Source organism: Xiphophorus couchianus, chromosome 15 (genome assembly GCF_001444195.1).
Source record: "Xiphophorus couchianus chromosome 15, X_couchianus-1.0, whole genome shotgun sequence".
NCBI lineage: Eukaryota > Metazoa > Chordata > Actinopteri > Cyprinodontiformes > Poeciliidae > Xiphophorus > Xiphophorus couchianus.
Window position 1 is genome coordinate 12,803,432 of NC_040242.1, and position 16,429 is coordinate 12,819,860.

General features: G+C 38.0%; 3 protein-coding genes and 3 non-coding genes across 13 annotated transcripts in view; 5 read left to right on the forward strand and 1 right to left on the reverse strand.

Annotated features, from left to right (window-relative positions):
• Window positions 1-1,559, forward strand: part of sh3bgrl2 (SH3 domain binding glutamate-rich protein like 2) — a 28,063-nt gene extending 26,504 nt beyond the window's left edge. For both annotated transcript variants that reach the window (XM_028041198.1, XM_028041199.1), the window contains exons 5-6: window positions 637-683; window positions 1,531-1,559. The gene's annotated coding sequence lies outside the window, so the exon portion shown is untranslated. The remainder of the gene's footprint in view (window positions 1-636; window positions 684-1,530) is intronic.
• rps12 (ribosomal protein S12) lies at window positions 407-3,626 on the forward strand. Its single transcript, XM_028041196.1, has 6 exons — window positions 407-512; window positions 637-683; window positions 1,531-1,647; window positions 2,669-2,771; window positions 3,049-3,150; window positions 3,539-3,626. Exons 2-6 carry the CDS (start codon window positions 670-672, stop codon window positions 3,599-3,601), a joined length of 399 nt encoding a protein of 132 aa, XP_027896997.1. The 5' UTR covers window positions 407-512; window positions 637-669; the 3' UTR covers window positions 3,602-3,626.
• LOC114159171 (small nucleolar RNA SNORD101) lies at window positions 1,374-1,447 on the forward strand. Its single transcript, XR_003598556.1, has one exon. It is a non-coding gene; the product is annotated as a small nucleolar RNA SNORD101 (small nucleolar RNA).
• On the forward strand, window positions 2,092-2,174 carry LOC114159174 (small nucleolar RNA SNORD100). The gene has a single exon (XR_003598559.1). It is a non-coding gene; the product is annotated as a small nucleolar RNA SNORD100 (small nucleolar RNA).
• LOC114159175 (small nucleolar RNA SNORD100) lies at window positions 2,849-2,931 on the forward strand. The gene has a single exon (XR_003598561.1). It is a non-coding gene; the product is annotated as a small nucleolar RNA SNORD100 (small nucleolar RNA).
• Window positions 3,627-3,879: 253 nt separating the features above from the next.
• The window catches only part of eya4 (EYA transcriptional coactivator and phosphatase 4), a 51,576-nt gene continuing 39,026 nt past the window's right edge, over window positions 3,880-16,429 (reverse strand). For 3 of the 7 annotated variants that reach the window (XM_028041190.1, XM_028041192.1, XM_028041194.1), the window contains 10 exons: window positions 16,107-16,281; window positions 14,503-14,639; window positions 14,164-14,247; window positions 10,122-10,211; window positions 9,286-9,344; window positions 8,908-9,068; window positions 8,535-8,649; window positions 8,244-8,365; window positions 6,546-6,646; window positions 3,880-4,502 (listed from right to left, as the gene is read on the reverse strand). In XM_028041190.1, the coding sequence (XP_027896991.1) occupies window positions 4,422-4,502; window positions 6,546-6,646; window positions 8,244-8,365; window positions 8,535-8,649; window positions 8,908-9,068; window positions 9,286-9,344; window positions 10,122-10,211; window positions 14,164-14,247; window positions 14,503-14,639; window positions 16,107-16,281 (1,125 nt within the window). In that variant the 3' untranslated portion in view covers window positions 3,880-4,421. Of the gene's footprint in view, window positions 4,503-6,545; window positions 6,647-6,727; window positions 6,829-8,243; window positions 8,366-8,534; window positions 8,650-8,907; window positions 9,069-9,285; window positions 9,345-10,121; window positions 10,212-14,163; window positions 14,248-14,502; window positions 14,640-16,106; window positions 16,282-16,429 lie in introns of those variants that run through there. The other 4 variants (XM_028041191.1, XM_028041193.1, XR_003598545.1 and 1 more) reach the window with 3 other exon arrangements.

Genomic DNA, 16,429 nt, shown 5'->3' on the forward strand with positions numbered 1-16,429 from the left:
AAGAAAAGAATTTCGGAGGTTTTATAGCGACATTTTTCCAAAGGTCAGATAAAATGTTTTCACAATTGAATAGAATGTTTTCTAAAATTTGCAAATAATTATTGAAAAACGACGAGAAAAAAAATGCTCTTAGCAGAAAGCAAAAAATATTCCATGCGTTTGTATATTGCTCCAGAACGAGCCTACCGATCAAACCCATTCAAAAACGGGAAGCGACTCACATCTGGTACATCAGCCTTAAGGATGCCGTTTAGTGCAGGATATATACACACATATCTAATAAATGTCAAAATCTTGCTTTTAAACAACATATAGAGTGAAGAGAGAGGATAAATGGATTCTGATTAATGATCAGTTTGGAAGTACAAAGAAAGTCGGTCAATATTGATAAGCAGAGCCAAATGATGCGGATCACAAAAGGATTCGGAATTCCCATCACCTCCCTGCCGGTATTAAACCAATGTCGCAGCTTTATGACGTCCTCTTTACCCGCTACCTGAGAGGAGGATTGGGTGCGTTTCCCTCACTGCTGACACAATCTGCACGATTAATCAAGCATCTTAAGTTTTAATGTAATCAGACCTTGCTGTTTATGATGGACAATAACTCTACTTTTATGTCTCCAATATATTGCAGAACTTTAAGTTCGCCATCCATCGCAAATCTACAATGGCCGAGGAAGGGTGAGCATGACGCTTCTTTCAGCTACAGCTACATTAGCAGTGCGTTTAGAAATGGAGAATATAAGTAGCTGGACTTACAAGAGCCGACTATTAAACAATAAGGAGATATATAGCTAAAGCTTTGAGAAGCTCCGTGTAGTCTCACAGGTTTAAAGCTTCTAACGACGCTTGGCACAAGCTAGGAGGCTGGCTAAGCTGAGATGTACGTTCAGAATGAAACACAAGTCTGATGGGATCTGTATGAAATAATTTACTTAAATGCGGTTGCAAAGTTTACAGAGAGAGGTATTTAAGATTAGGGTGGCTTTAAATTAACCCTCTATGAACATATGAAGTTGCAATCCATAAACAATACGGGGACAGATAGGATAGATAATAGGATTTATAATCGTTATGCTACTTACTGGAAGTGTAAACGGTGCACCTAGGATTTGATTAATAGACTCAGTATTTGCAAAAAAAAAAAACCTAATCATTTTCTGAGATTTGACTGACCTGTCGACAATCTGTGCAGTGTAAATGAAAATGAATCCACTTTTAATTTCTTGTCACTTTTGTAATTAGCGTTGATTATTTTTGCTTTTTATGTTCTGATAGCTGTAAGCTAACTGTCAATAGAAAAACAAAATGTGTTCGAGTGCCAGCGTTTAAGGTCCAGCAGGTCTGGAGACTTAAGCTTTTCTGAGCTCTGCTTAAGTGATGATTCAGTTCTTTGTCGGATACCCCTTCACTCTACAATGAGTGAGATTTTCCATCTGATGTGCCAGAAGCTCAGTAATGCACGCTAATTTCTCCAACGTGAAGTTGAAGTTGTCCCCTTTTAAAAATGCTTTCTTCTTCTCGATAGCACTGCTGCCGGAGGTGTGATGGATGTCAACACCGCTCTCCCTGAAGTGCTGAAGACCGCACTTATCCACGACGGCCTTGCACGTGGAATCCGTGAGGCTGCCAAGGCTCTGGACAAGTAAGTTTAAACACCTTAGGAAATGCCTTTATTGTCATTTCATATGATTCTTTGCTGAACCACTCTGTTTAAAATAACTTAAAATAATTTTTTTTTGGAGAAGCTTCTAGTTGATCAAGGATTATTAAAACATTAAGGAAGAAAATGTGCCTAAAGGAGACAACTTGGTAGAGCACCTTTAAGGCAAAGCATTGCAAAGCACAAAAACAAAAAATCGGTAATTATCAGCATACTTTAAAAAAAAAAAAAAATCCTAAAAGCTTAAGCCATGTCAGAAAAACAATGCTTGGATAAAATATGGAAGTCTATTGTTATAACTTGGCTTTTTCAGGGCTGACAGTGAAGGTCAGATATCAAAGGAAAAGTTTTATTTGCTGAAGTGTGGCATGTACTTCAAATGTGTGGTGTTGTTTACAGATGGTAGAGTTTAAGGAATTGTGCTGCTGTATCAGTGATGATAACTTGGCTCCCTCTACTGAACTTTGTGAGGAGATCGCCTCTGTTACCCAAATTCTGTCTGAGATGCAGTCCAGCACACCGCTTGTAGTTAAAACTCATCCTGCCAAGATTTGCTCGCACGTCAGTGTTTATGTTGCAGAAAATAGTGGGACCTGTATCAGTTAGTCAAGCCTGTTTCAGGCTGTTTTGCTCCAGTTACATTTGCTTTGATATTCCTTCATGTCCCCACCCTGCTTTGGCAAAGAACTAAATTTAATCTGCCACTTGACTTAATGTAATGTTTTGATTGTTGTTTCTATGTTGCATGACTTTGTGTTTGTTATGATGTAGAGCACTTTGAAATGCCTTGTTGCTGAAATGTTTATACAAATGAAATTTGATTGATTAATCTAGAATTTTCTGACAAATAAGATTTTTGCTCTTTAGTGCTGCAGTGATTGGCTGCTCTTGTTCTTTTCCTAATGTAGAAAGTGTTGTCACAAAGTGTCCTATGTGCCACTTTTGTTTTTATGCCTTGCTTATTTATTTAGAACATCTAGTAAATTTCTTCTGTTTTTGGCAGACGTCAGGCCCATCTCTGCGTCCTGGCTGCCAACTGTGACGAGCCCATGTACGTCAAGCTGGTGGAGGCTCTGTGCGCCGAACATCAGATCAACCTGATCAAGGTAAGCGATTGGTTTATCAAGGCAGATGTTGGATTCTTGGACTTCTTCAGCATTCGAGGTTTTGTGAAAGGTACTTCTGTGTCAGTGATGACAACTTGGCTCCCTCTACTGAACCCTGTGAGGAGATTGCCTTTGTTACCCAATTTTGATCTGAGATGCAGTCCAGTACACATGGCTTTTATTTCATCATTACTTAGATTTCTTTGTACAGTATGGAAACCAACAAGCTGATGTTTATTTCCTTCATGTGACTATATTGCCGTTTCTTATTTTGCAGGTTGACGACAACAAAAAGCTCGGTGAGTGGGTCGGACTTTGCAAGATCGACCGCGAAGGAAAACCCCGCAAGGTGGTGGGCTGCAGCTGCGTTGTCGTCAAGGTAAAGGCTTGATTTCTTTGTTGATGAAAAAGGAGTTATTTGCTTAAACTTGTGCGCAAGTATTGTTACGAGCGTAAGGGGAAGGCAAAGATCTAGTATACTGTAAAGTGCAGAAGGCATTAGACGAGGTCTGCCAGTCAAGTCCAGGTGCTGTGCATTATGCTACGCAGCTGTCCAATTACTGGCGAGATAATAGCCATAGTACGAGCCCCATCATCTTGCTGTGATATCTGGGGTCCCTTTAAATGGCGACATGCACTGTAAAATGCAGCAGTATTGTGCCAGAGCGTGTGACAAAGGACTTTCACGTCTCATGTATGCCTACAGCTGTTAAAGCTTAATTTACCATGGAAATGCAACACCAACTTAGTTCTTGTTTTCTGTGCAGGATTATGGCAAAGAGTCTCAAGCCAAGGATGTGATTGAAGAATACTTCAAATCCAAGAAATGAGATATTAATAAAATGTGGAAATGAATTTGCCTCTGGTGTTTTACTTTCAACTCTTCTTGGCACACTTAGAGGCTGGTTGCTGTATGTTAAGCATCTTCTACATAGAACTACACTGGATCCATGTCAGGATTACATGCTCTGATCAATAATTCAAAGATTGTACTTTGACATGCTTATTACGTTATTAAAGGGCTTGTGTTTGACACTTGAACACTTGTGTTGCTAAGGAAAGGAGTCGTTCGGAAACACAAATTAAAAAAAGAAGCCAGACCCAAAGATCAAATCCTTACAATTTAATTTCTGACAAAACCCAAAACATCCACTGTCCTTGAAATTTATTGGAAATAATTTACATAAGTTTTTACCACAGATTGCAATTTTAGAGCAAGTTAACCGCCAGGAAGAAAACCTTAGAAAAACATGTCCCCCGTTATACATTATGGACTCTACAGATTCCTTCAGATTAATAATTTGCAGGGGAAGGTACATTTCAGGTGAGACGTCTTCTTTTTGCCCTCTGTGCTGAAAAAAGAATCTTGAACAGAAAGATCCCAGAAAGTCTTCATCCTTGGGTTCCCAGTTAAGCTGCATGAACAAAACTTCTCACTTTTTACATATAGATATAGATCCAGAGCAGGAGGGCGGAACAGGGCTTCTTTGTCACCTTCAACTTAAGACTGTTTAGAGTTCATCAATCCAGACGTTCAAAAAGACAGGAGAAAGAGAGATCAAACCATTGCAGTCTAACGTGTTCTTAAATAGTTGTACAAAAGGCTGCTTGTTTCCATCAACATTGCATGAGTCCATTTCGCTGTGGTAGTTACAGGTATTCGAACTCCAGTGCTTGGTGTAACGCCAGCAGGTCAGAGTGACTGGATATCCTCCAGAAAGGCATGTTGTGCTGTGAAGCAGACACACAAGGTTAAAACCAGAAGCTGTTTCCATGGCTGCTTACCACCACCTCAACTCATGCAAGCTACGCTACTGTAGCTTGGAACGGCTTACTATGCAATGGCACCACAAACAAAACCCATGCAGTACTAACATTAGTGGGAAATGTGCTTGTCACATGCTCGGGGAGTTACTTGAAAGTAGTTTTGGCGGATATCGGGGAGCCAATGTGTTGGAATTCACCAGAAATATTAACTTGAATGTATAACTTAAGTCAAAATAATTGTTTTATATTTTTTCTGTGTTGCAGTCTATAAAATGTACACTTTTATGGCTCGTCAAATAAACCTTTAAAATATGCCGATGAATCAAGTCCACAGCCACACTTGCTGCTTTTGATGGTTAAGGCAAAAATAAATTTTGTTCTGCTCTAGAAAGGAAATACAATTCTGAAATTATGCTTTTAACAGTGCATATACATTTCATTAATTTGAAATTAAATATTTAATAAGATATTGAAATAAATGCGTCACTGAAATTATACATTTATTGGATACATTTTCCGTTTTACTTAAATTGACACACATTGTTTAATAACTTGAGTATTGAATCATCAGCGTATGGCCTATAAGATAGTTGATGACTACACCTAATAGACAGAAATCATGCTAGGTTCTGTTCTCAATATAAAATCCAGCACATAACACAATCCCAGATGTATTTTTTTTAAAGCCTAAGTACTACATTAAAGTTCTATGCTCATTAGATGCTTAGCTTTCAGCAACTGAGTGGAAACTAAATCTTCACTGCACACGACTTCATGTTGAAAACAGAACCATTGAATTTCCAAGACACTGGAAACTGTCTCTGGAGCGTCTTTTAATTTTAACTTACAAAAAAAGTGACAAGAAAACAACCCAGTCTTTAAAATAATCCCAGCTCCAAGCATCAAAAATAAAATCTGAAGCTGGAAGGATTTGTATTCAGAAAGAAAACATCTCTAGTTTAGCTAGAGTAAACCAGTTCTAACAATGTTTTTTTTTTTTTTTTACTTGTAATTTCTTCTTGTAGTAAATTATAGCAGAAGTCAAAACACGCATTACATCACTGGAACAAAAGCAGCATATTTAGGCTAAACACGTATGTTCAAAGCTTGGCTACTGTGTATACTTGGGCAGGATATCACTTAAATTTTGATCAGAAACATGTTCCAAATGTTAACTTAAAAATATAGTTTGTGATGCTACAAGCACTGGTTAGTGGTCGGTACGCTCACGGTACGACCTCGATTAAAATACCACCGTGTGAACATACACTCACAAAACATTCATGATCTGAAAGATTTTACTTAAAGAAGCAACATTTATTCCTACAACTGCAGTTAAAATATTATTCCCAATCTTTATCATCTCACGATACATGTTAGAGTTAAGAAACAATATAAACAACTACATTTTTGCTTTTCTGCTTTTGACAAAACAACACAAGTTTGAGAAGTTTTTGGTTTATTCCAGTGCATTTGATTAGTCTCAGGTGTGAGTAGGTTGCATTCTCGTTTCAAAATGGAAAAGCCGTAGGTTTTGCCAATTCTTTCATTGCTAACTGCTATTAGCAAAACCAGGCTGTAGTAATGTGTTTCTCTCTAATCTTTGCCTTTAAGCACAAAGAGAACATGGTTAATATGACACAAACAAGTAATTTAGTAATAAACTGAATTACTTGTCCATTCAGGCCTGCTTGGTAAACTCTAACTTCATTGGACGTGCTTGTATTTCTGACTCGTGTTATTTTTAAAACTGTAAACCAGTTTCTTGCTAAAAGTGCCAAAGCATACTCAATTATCCAAGCTTTGCTCTTCAGTATTCACTCTTAACAATTGCAATGAAGTCATCCCAGCACACTGTTTAACAAAGAAGCCAGTCGACCAGAGAAAGTCAAAGACCAACACAAAAACCGCTGCAGCAAAGAAAGGCAGGTTTTGTCCAATCAGAGCTCACGCTGTGCAGAGTTGGCGGATTGGAGGGATCACGCGGTAAGGTTGCGGTTCCATTACCTTTTTGGCCGCCTGTTCCTCTTCCACACCGTCCCCAATTACAACATACACTACTTTCCTGCCAAACCTTTGCATTATGCGCTCAAAGCAACTCTCTTTTCCTGCAAAAAACAAATGAACAAGGGGGAAGGAAGGAGGGTAACATGGTCAGAGGGGTCAAAGTTCAGAAGCTGTTTGTTTACCTGGCTGGCGGCATGCTCTTCATCCTTTCCATCGCCAATCACAACATATGTAATGTTAGTGCCAAAGCGGGAGACTATACGCTCAAAACAGCTCTCTTTGCCTGGAGACAAACAGACGGCTTTCACAGGTTTTTCAATTGTTTAGATAGATATAAAAACACAGGAAGGATGCATCCAGATACATAGATTAAAGAAACACTTCTTCTTTTCGTGGGATGCCATATTTTTAATCAATTGGAAACATAAAAATTAGCAATTGAACACACTGGTATTGGGTTTTAGCTAACTTTATCATGATTTTGTTACTCCTCTTTAGAATTCATACCTTATTTAAGAAAAGGAACATCCAGTGTGAAATTATTGCCTTATTTACACAGCTTTTCTTCTTCGGTCTCGTCTTACTGTCATATTATTTTTGCTTTTTCCCCAAATTATTTTCTATTCTTCCTATTTTCTCTACTGAAAAATATTCATCTTGGGGTTTTGTTTTGCTTACTCACTCAAAGAAAGTGTAGATTATTAAACTGTGTGTACTCGTCTCCTTTGAACACTCACTCATCTCTCTCTCTCTCTCTCTCTCTCTCTCTCTCTCTCTCTCTCTATGTATATATATATTCCCACTGTCTGATTTTATGTTTTCAAATGCAAAGATTATATTAAGACTTAGAAAGTGATGGATATTTAAGTTTCTCAATGGCAGCATCTGAAACACATTGCTTTCCAGCAGGACATCATGAAAAAAAAACAAGTCAGCGAAGATAAGAGACTTGTGGGCCCACAAAAATATTACTTCAGTCAAACAATTGTATGCAAGAATAAATGAGTCCCACTAACATAACATTCAGGAAGTAGAAGGTTTCAGTGCCCCATAAATGAACGTTTTGGTGCAAAAACCCCATAAGAAAAGCAAAAGACTGTGAAGATACAAATCAACGCTGGTAAGAGATGTCATTATTCAAAATGAAACAAATCCTAAATCTACTGAGATAAACTGAAAAGACAAAACAATAAGAACATCCTAACTGACCTAAAACATTAAAGGTTTGGTTTGATTTAATGTCAAACAAAAGAAGAGAATCTGATTTGTAGTGCAGCTTATATAGATATCTGATTTCAAATGTAAATTTGTATCCAACATTTCTTTAATCCCACTACCAGTCATTTTTAAACTTTTTTTGCTGTAAATATGAGCATGTCTAAATCAGTATAAATTTTTGTACCTTTTTCTCAATGTAAAAACCCAACACAATTCCTTACTTGAAGTTTTAAGAGTGGCTTTTCTTGTCATTTTTACACAGCAGGGAAACAGGAAGTTTACTGGTTGTTACTTAAAAGTCCACAGACAGCTAAAGAAATAAAGTATGACATAAAAAAAATTAACATAATATATACCCGTTATTGAACTCTAAAGTTTCTCATATTTTACGTTCCGTCTTATTTGATGTAAGCCAGGCAGAATGTGTGTGGTTGTTCCTGTGTGTATATGCGTGTGGGTGTGTGTGTGTGTGGTTCTTACCTATTTTTGTAGCACTGTAAATGTTTTCAATGGGGAAAACCGATCCAAGACTATACAGAAGAACCTTCGCCAGCGCCGGTATGAGCTGCGTCGTTGTTACCAAAACATTTACACAGTTACTCCTGCAGGCGAGAGGGACATGAAAGCACCATTAAGGGATAACAGAGTCAAACTATTGAATAAATGCATTTTTAAAAAAAAAATTATGCTCTTCGAATCAGCTGCATTGTATCAACCGTCTTCAGCAGGAAGAAAAGATGTTGCTCAGTATTTGAGTGAAAGAGTGCAAACCTTGAGCTTATGATGGACAAGGACTTGAGTGCGTGGGTGAGCCAGGAATCAGTCAGAGCCTCCACCTCTGCTCTTAGCTGCAGCCAGGCATCTCTCTTAGCAGGGCCCAGCAGACCTTTAACACAACAAATTAAATGTTTGGCGTAAATGTTTTCTTTTCTTTCTTTCTTTTTTTTTTTTTTTTTTAAGAATCCAGCATTAAAACAATTGCTCTACCCTGGAAAAAGAACGATTCAAAATAAAACCCCAGAAAGATACATTAGATTTATGCCAGTGATGAGTGTGTGTGAAGAAGAAAGAAAAAAAAAAAACCCTTCTTGAACAATGTCTCCTTTCAACTAGTGACCAAGAGATTCCATGTTAATTGGCTTACCCCCTACATTGTTTTTGTATGTGCTATACAACTCTTTGACCCGTCGGTAGCGGAAGGCCAGCTTCCTCATCCAGTCGACCCCACCGCGGACCCCCGTAGCCAGGCACAGGTTGGCGCTGGTTGCAGCTGCATGGAAGCCATCAGTTGCAAAACTGTAAGTACTGTCAATAATAATGATATGTTTTATTTAAAAAGTCTGCTCTGTTAGAAAAAAATGCTTAATTATTAGTCATGAAAAGTGATGTGCATGAAGCAATTTAAAACGACTTTTAGGAACCAGTGAGCTAATAAAAGACAGAGTTTCACACAGGACAAAGGGAGCTACATGCAGTAGCTCCCTTTTTTTTTTTGCAGGACAGTTAAATATTACATAATCACCTTAAGTCTTGGCCATTGTCATCTGATGACACATCATCAATATGTACCTGATCACATTCCTGCATTCACAAACACATAAATGACACAATTACAATACATAGGACAGTGACTTTCAAAATGTTATGCCACATTTGACCCCCATCCGTCAGAATTGATGGATGGGGATAAATTCAAAACAATACCAGAAGATAACTTGCTAAAGGTCAAAATTCAGACAAGTGCAGCTTGAACCAACAGGAATTTCAACAGGAATTTGTAAAGCACACAGCCGGAGTTACAGTAGCATGGTCTAAATCAAAACATAATGGTCTCCATATTGTTTGTGTCAAAATAGCCCAATCAAAGTTCTGTTCAAATTTCAACTGTGAATATGTGACAAGACTTGAAAATTGCTGTTCACAGATTATGCTCATGCAATCCGACTGAGCTTCAGTTACTTTGCAAAACAAAATAAAAAGTCCTCCAAATTTTCAGTCACACCGACCCTACCTTTCAGATATTTATTTGTAAATTTAAAACAATGAAAATAAATAAATAAATGCAAACTTCTTTTTCATTCCTTCTCAGTTCATCTCTAAATTATGTTTTGTTTTAGCCTAAAAATCCCAGTAAAGTACATTAAAATGTGTCTAAAGTTATTGTTTTTTTCTGGAGAGCCCTGCACATACAGTATAGTTAGCATTGAAATAAAGTTAGTGGGGGTTTTTTTTAACCACAAGAGGGCAGTAGTAGTATATTAATACATAAAATGTCTGACATATGCCCTTGTGCTAAATTCATAGCCCAGTCATCTTAAATATATGTTTTTGTTTAATTGTTTTTGGGTTATCACTCACCTCCAGGTCATTAAAGAATAAATGTGTGTCAGCCATGTTGAAGATCATCTCTTCCATCCGCAGACCAAGTGTGACTGCCATTGGAGGATCCTTAAAAAGCATAAAATACAACAATATTAAAAAGAACAATTTTATCATCTCCAGTCCAGTCGAAAAAAACAAACAAAACAAAAACATTTTACAATCAGCACACTTTTCTAATTCACGCCTCTGCCCTCCACCCACTGCTGGAGTTGGTACATTCTGCTCATCACACCAGACAGTGACAGACAAGCTGCACTTGCCCTGTCCCATCAACATTCCTAAAACTTGCAGTGGGGGGAAAAAGGGGTGATCAAAATCAAGTGTGTGCGTCCCCTCCTGTGCGCACTGCAGAGAGTCGGTACCCTCGGAGGCAGATGCTTTAGTTTATTTGGTATGCGAATGGTTTGCGTGTGCGTGTGTGTGTGTGTTTGGGAGAACGCAGTCTGCCCTGCCAGCCCGGGGGCTCAGCTGCAAAAACCATCATCTGTGATGGGTCAGCGCGGGTCGACAGCTTGCTGCACAATTCGCTGACACTATCAGATGACTAGAATAGAAAGATACTTACAGGAGGGTAAGTGAAAGTTAAAAAGAGGGAAACTTGCACAGACAACATTTGTGAGGCTGAGAATAAGTAGAAAAATAATGAAATATACAAGAGTACTGAGTTTACTCACTTTTGAGTCAGTAAAATTATAATTATTTAAATGGAGAAATGGCCAACTACGTGCTTTGTGTTCTCCATTAAAGTCCAAACTGTTTCATCTTTTTGTTAAAAATGTTTCCTTCCCTCATAATCTTAAAAGAAAAACTTTTTAAGTTCAATTGCACGTTGCATCAAGCTGCATCTGAGACATAAAGAGTTTGATATAAATGTGACTGATGTTCCAAAAACCTGTTTATAAGAGTGAATTTATGTCTTATAGTTTCTCAATCAGTAGAGTAAATGATATTTTGGGATTGATGCAAACAAGAGCCAGTTATTTAAATTAATAGAAGATGAGAAAATGCTAAGCACATTTCTCAATCCAAAACATTGAATTATCATAAATGTTTAGTCCTAATAAAGGTTTCCAATAGCAAACAACCCAGTTTTAGTTTACTCTCTCAAGAAATGAAAGGTTGGGGGTCACCAGTTGCTCATGCATTTCCTCTTGAATCAGTTCAGTTCAAGTATCTGAACTTGATTTTAAAATGTTGCTTTTAAAATAGCACAACTCCAAATTCCAGCTCTTCCAAACAAAATCTATGTAGTTTGAAATAATAAAGTGCATCATTCCTACCATCTTGAAAAAATGTGTTTGAGCTGAGCAAGACAAGTGTCCTCTTTCTTAACGTTGAGCCTTGAAAACTATTTTCTATGTTTACTTTTTGTAGGCTTGCATGAACAGGGATGATTGTTTTTTCACACTTAGATGTTGTTGGGCCCAATACTTTTTGGACAAATTTCATTATAAAAAAAGTATTTAGTTTGACAAAGACATGATGTATTTTCATCATCTGGATAAATCCAATTGTTCAGCTATGATTGTTGACAGACATTAACTTAAAAGACAAAAACCTATGTTCTACCAATCCTTCTACACATTAAATAACTTTGGGGGTCTTTATTTACTTTTAAGCTTAATATAAAAAGTAAACTTTATTAAATGCACAGAAGATCGGAAAAAGCACAATAAAAAGCTATTGCACAAAATTGCTGACATTAATATTATTGTTAGTGTTATTTTTATTTAATCCAGCATAATGTTACTATCCTAAAGGTATCACAGTGGCTGGTTTACGGGATGGTTTGGAAAACCTTAAGTTTAAAGGTAATCCTAATTCACCTGAAGTGGGTGTGATAAGGTTGTAGCCTTAACACGAGGCCAGCCTAGCCAATCCTGCTCTATATTTGTTAATGACCAGGCCATGCTGGTGTGTGTGGGTAACATGTCATGGATGTGCTGCCACTTCAATAATAAACCACCAACCGCCACACTGAGGCAATTTTGTACATGCCCACAACAGTTGGAAACCTCTCACAACTTGTTATGCCTAACAGAGAGTGCATTGAGTTAACAGTACACCCCAAAAGACATTGAGTCAATCTCATTACCAGATTGCAGACCTCAAGCTAAAATTTTTCCTGATTGTTTCTCCACAATAAGTGTGGGAGAAACCAAACTGGATCAACCACTAAGTCCACATGTGTTTCCATGTCTCACCCCCACACTCACCAATTTACAACTCATCAGCACGTTTCTCGTACCCATTAAATGTAATTTGCCAAACATTAAATGAGAGAGGGGGGGAATACTGCATGAATGCAAAGTACTTCTGTGCCCACAAAACTGCCAGGGGTTTCATGCCAGTTTGGCCTTACACTGTGTGTGTTGTGTGTTCTGCCAGTTTTTGTTTTACTGCCAACAGGATCAGGATATTAGACCTGAGCAGGTTTTATAAGCCTTTGTAGGCTGGCTGCTAGCTGTAGTTGTGCACACAGGAACAACGTCGCCCAGTAAATAAATGTAACCTGGGCCACAAAGCATGATCCAAGATCAGAGCCAGGAGCTGTTAAAATAAAGGGGAGTATAAACAGTGTAGCTGGTGTGTGATAAAGTGAGACCACCAAATAAGTTTAGAGAAAATTGAAATAAGCATTACTCAAAGTAAGAAATTAGCACATAATTTTCATTGGTTGTGATTAAACTAATGAAGGCATTGACAGTTATAAATAGCTTCATTTAAAGACTAATTTTACTGTGTACGTGATCATAAATTGACCGTAACATTCCTGGAACTTTTAATGTAACATAAGTAATCTACTGAGAGAAATAAAGGCACATCGAGGACTCATTCTGTTATTTTTGACTACATTTTGTGTAATCTTGGACTCTCGTCTCAGAGCTGGTGAATTTTCCTTCAAACTGCTCTCAGGGCAAAACAGGACCAGGTGCTCACTTAGCGTTAGCTCTGTTTCCACTGCCAAAAAAGCAGTGCTTGACATAGAAACACTTCTACCAGTTCTTCTATAAAAACTTTCACCTCTACAATAGCATACGCTCCAGACACACAATCAGTGTAGTATTTCATAGAGCTATTATTACAGTTTAACAGATTTTGACTGCGTATGTGTGTGTGTGTAAACATTGTGTTTTAATAATTGCCAGCTGCTTTAAATCAGCATGTGTAGCTCATGTTTGCAGCAGTGTTTATAAATTCCAATTAGTTAAAAATTAGTCTGGTGATAATATAACAGTTATTGTGGATAAACAATGTTTTGCAACTTGAACCTTTTACATTTAATCAAATTAAAACCTCAAACGTCGTTGTATTATGTTAGTATTTTATGAAGTGGACCAACATAAAGCATCCCATTAATGAGAAGTGAAATTAACGTTAGACTTTATTTTACAAAAATAAAAAAATAAAAATATCTATAGAGCACTTATGTGTTCATCCTTCTTAAGTTAATACTTTTAAAGAAACACCTTTTTTTTGCTGTATTTACAGTGGCTGTTTTTGCTAACTCCGTCAGTTTTTTCCCATAAAATAACCTCGTGATAAAATCCGTCTTCCTATAATCTCTGACCACATTTTCTGTCTGTTAAAGAAAAGCGTTCCTGCAGCATGATGCTGCCACCACCATTTTTCTTCCCACCACCCAAAGCAACTTACATGTAAGCCAAAAAGTAAAATGCTAATCTCATCTGACCAGAGCAACTTCCTCCTTCCTTTGTCTACAAGACAATGAAAAAAGGATCCAAAATTTAATGTAAGAGATGGCTTTAGTACGCCTTTGTACAAGATCTGGTCAAGCCAGTTCATAACTGCATTTGTAATAGGACCAGTGTATGGAGTCTATAGTGAGCCTACTAAAGTAGGGAAGCTCTATCAGCGACAGATAGGCATGTCTTTAACATTTTATCTATTTTTCCCCAAGGTGACTGAGATCGTTCAGTCTGGATGGAAAGATTTTCCCAGCAGAAACTGACAGTGATGTAATTCTATTGGATTATGAAAACGGTGTCATACGTACCTTGCCATATTTCTGTGCATAGGAGCCTGTGAGCAAAGAATGGAAGACGATGATCGTCTCATCGAGATCCCACACAAACACTCTCTGCAGAACCAAACGAAAGAGATAAAGTATTTCACAACAACCAAAAAAAAAAAAAATGTAGAAAAAGTTTTGCCTGTATACTTTTATTGTACAAGACACTAAAAACTGTTCCATGTCCCTTTCCTTTGTACTGTAGTCAACAGTAAGCAGGTTGGATAAAAATCAAATGAAATACCATATTTCCATTGAGATTTGAATAGACTGTTTATTCAGAACTCCAAGTACTCTGTGAGAGCGAGTTCTTTAGTTCTTTACCTCCAGGTCACTGTCAGGGGGAGGAGAAGGGTTGTTTTTGCGGCCCCTGCCGCGAGACTTGGACCCCCCACTCCGGCAGGCTCTATCGTCCAGCTCTTTGATGGGCGTGGAGGGGCTCTGCACTGTATCAAAGTCCCCTGAGAGTGAGTACAGACACAGAAAATGTGCTTGAAACATTTCATATTTGGAAATCCTCCCAAATCTCCCTCAAAACTATACAAGCAATCAAACTATGTCCAGTGCATTGGAAAGTAATAATGTGGTTAGAGCTGATTTCACAAGTGTTCTGTTGCTCTAAATCAGACTTGTACAGCCTGTCAAATTTAATAATTCAATGTAATTGGAATGCCAGGTCAACTTAAAAGAAAGCAGGAAACCCAAAAAAGAACTATTGGTCATTTCGACAAATTTTGGGATAACGGGAACATGAACATTTAGCAAAATGGGAAAGACAAAACTTATGCGATCTGATTGTTCTTGCATAGATACTGCATGTGTGTCGGCAAAGGAATACAGAAGAATGCACACAAAGACACACACACATTCTTCCACACGAGCACGCCCTCCCACTGCCATATGCTCCTACTGCTGCCTGGTAACTAGAACCAGACCTTAAGCCTCGACTCTCATATTGTTATGTCTCAATCTGAGTGGAAAGGGAGAGTGTGAGAGTGGGGGTGGATAACAAAGACACACACTACATGTGACGGACGACAACAACAATAAGAAAAAGAACAGATACACACTGGAGCTGCTTGGGTAGAGGGAGATTGAGGAAAAATTGAGAAAGCTAAAGAAAGGGAAAAAGTCAGTGACAGGAAGAATGATAAGCTTTTCTAATCAGTGATTCTGAATTACGGCCAAGACAAAGCAAATCAAACAAGGAAAAAATGAAGAAAGCCGTGCAGTTGAATCTAAAGTTATGTTTTTAGGCACAGTTTGGTATATTTTTAGCACACACATGCATACATGTACAATATTTAGCATTAGTTGATTGGAAATAAAAATGTGACCCAGTGGTTTGACCATGGTTTTGATCTTTGTTAAGCTAACTTTTGGGCTTTTCTGCAACTTTTGTTGCAATGGATTACAATAATCTTGTTGACTCGAACAACTTGTTGACACAGCATCACTTGAACATAAAGTTGTTATTAAATACTTTTCTCTTGACTGATTTAAATTGTTCTTCCTCCGCAGCCCCTATCTTTTGAGGGGCATCTCAGGGGTTCCTCTCAACGACTCTACATTTGTAGATGCTGCCTCTTTAAACTATTTTGCCAGAGGCATCATATCATATCTTTTTTTTTTTTTTTTGCACATCATATCTTGATCTGTCTAATTATTAAATTTTGCTGCAAAAATCCATTTGAAACCTTATCAACATAAAGATCTGGAAGGGTGTGAAGAAGTGTCTGGTTCCCTAATTTTTTGCATGCTTCAGAATTTCAGAACATCAAATCAATTTAAATGTTAGTTGTAGACAAAACAAGTAGACACAAAATGCATCAAAATCTTGTCGTGCTGCCTCTCTTGTTTCACACATTTTGATTTAGCTCAACTATAAAGCACTTTGAAACTCAGATGTATTAAGGAATCTTGCAAACCTGGGTGAATCTCAGCAGCCTGTCCGGTCATGGCAGGAGCGGGATCCTGCAGCTGATAGGCTGCCGTAGAGCCGGTGCCATCCACGCTGTTGGAGGTCATGTACGACCCGTAAGTGGAGGGGGAGTAATACTGCGCATACTGGTTTTGGCCAAACGTCGTGTACGAGGGATAATCCTGCAGATGATAACACTGATTGTGAGCACATAAAGACAAGGAGTACAAGAAGCAACATGCTTCAGTTTCCAGGAAACGGCCCAGACGTACTTCAGAGAGCAGATTTTACTAGTGTTCCCTCTCATTTCTCTAATCCTTCATTCCCTCC

Excerpts from the sequence above, each read along its gene's own strand:
- rps12 (XM_028041196.1), top strand. Across the intron at positions 2,772-3,048 it reads ATCAGATCAACCTGATCAAG|GTTGACGACAACAAAAAGCT; the intron begins GTAAGCGATTGG and ends CTTATTTTGCAG. Across the intron at positions 3,151-3,538 it reads GCAGCTGCGTTGTCGTCAAG|GATTATGGCAAAGAGTCTCA; the intron begins GTAAAGGCTTGA and ends TTTTCTGTGCAG.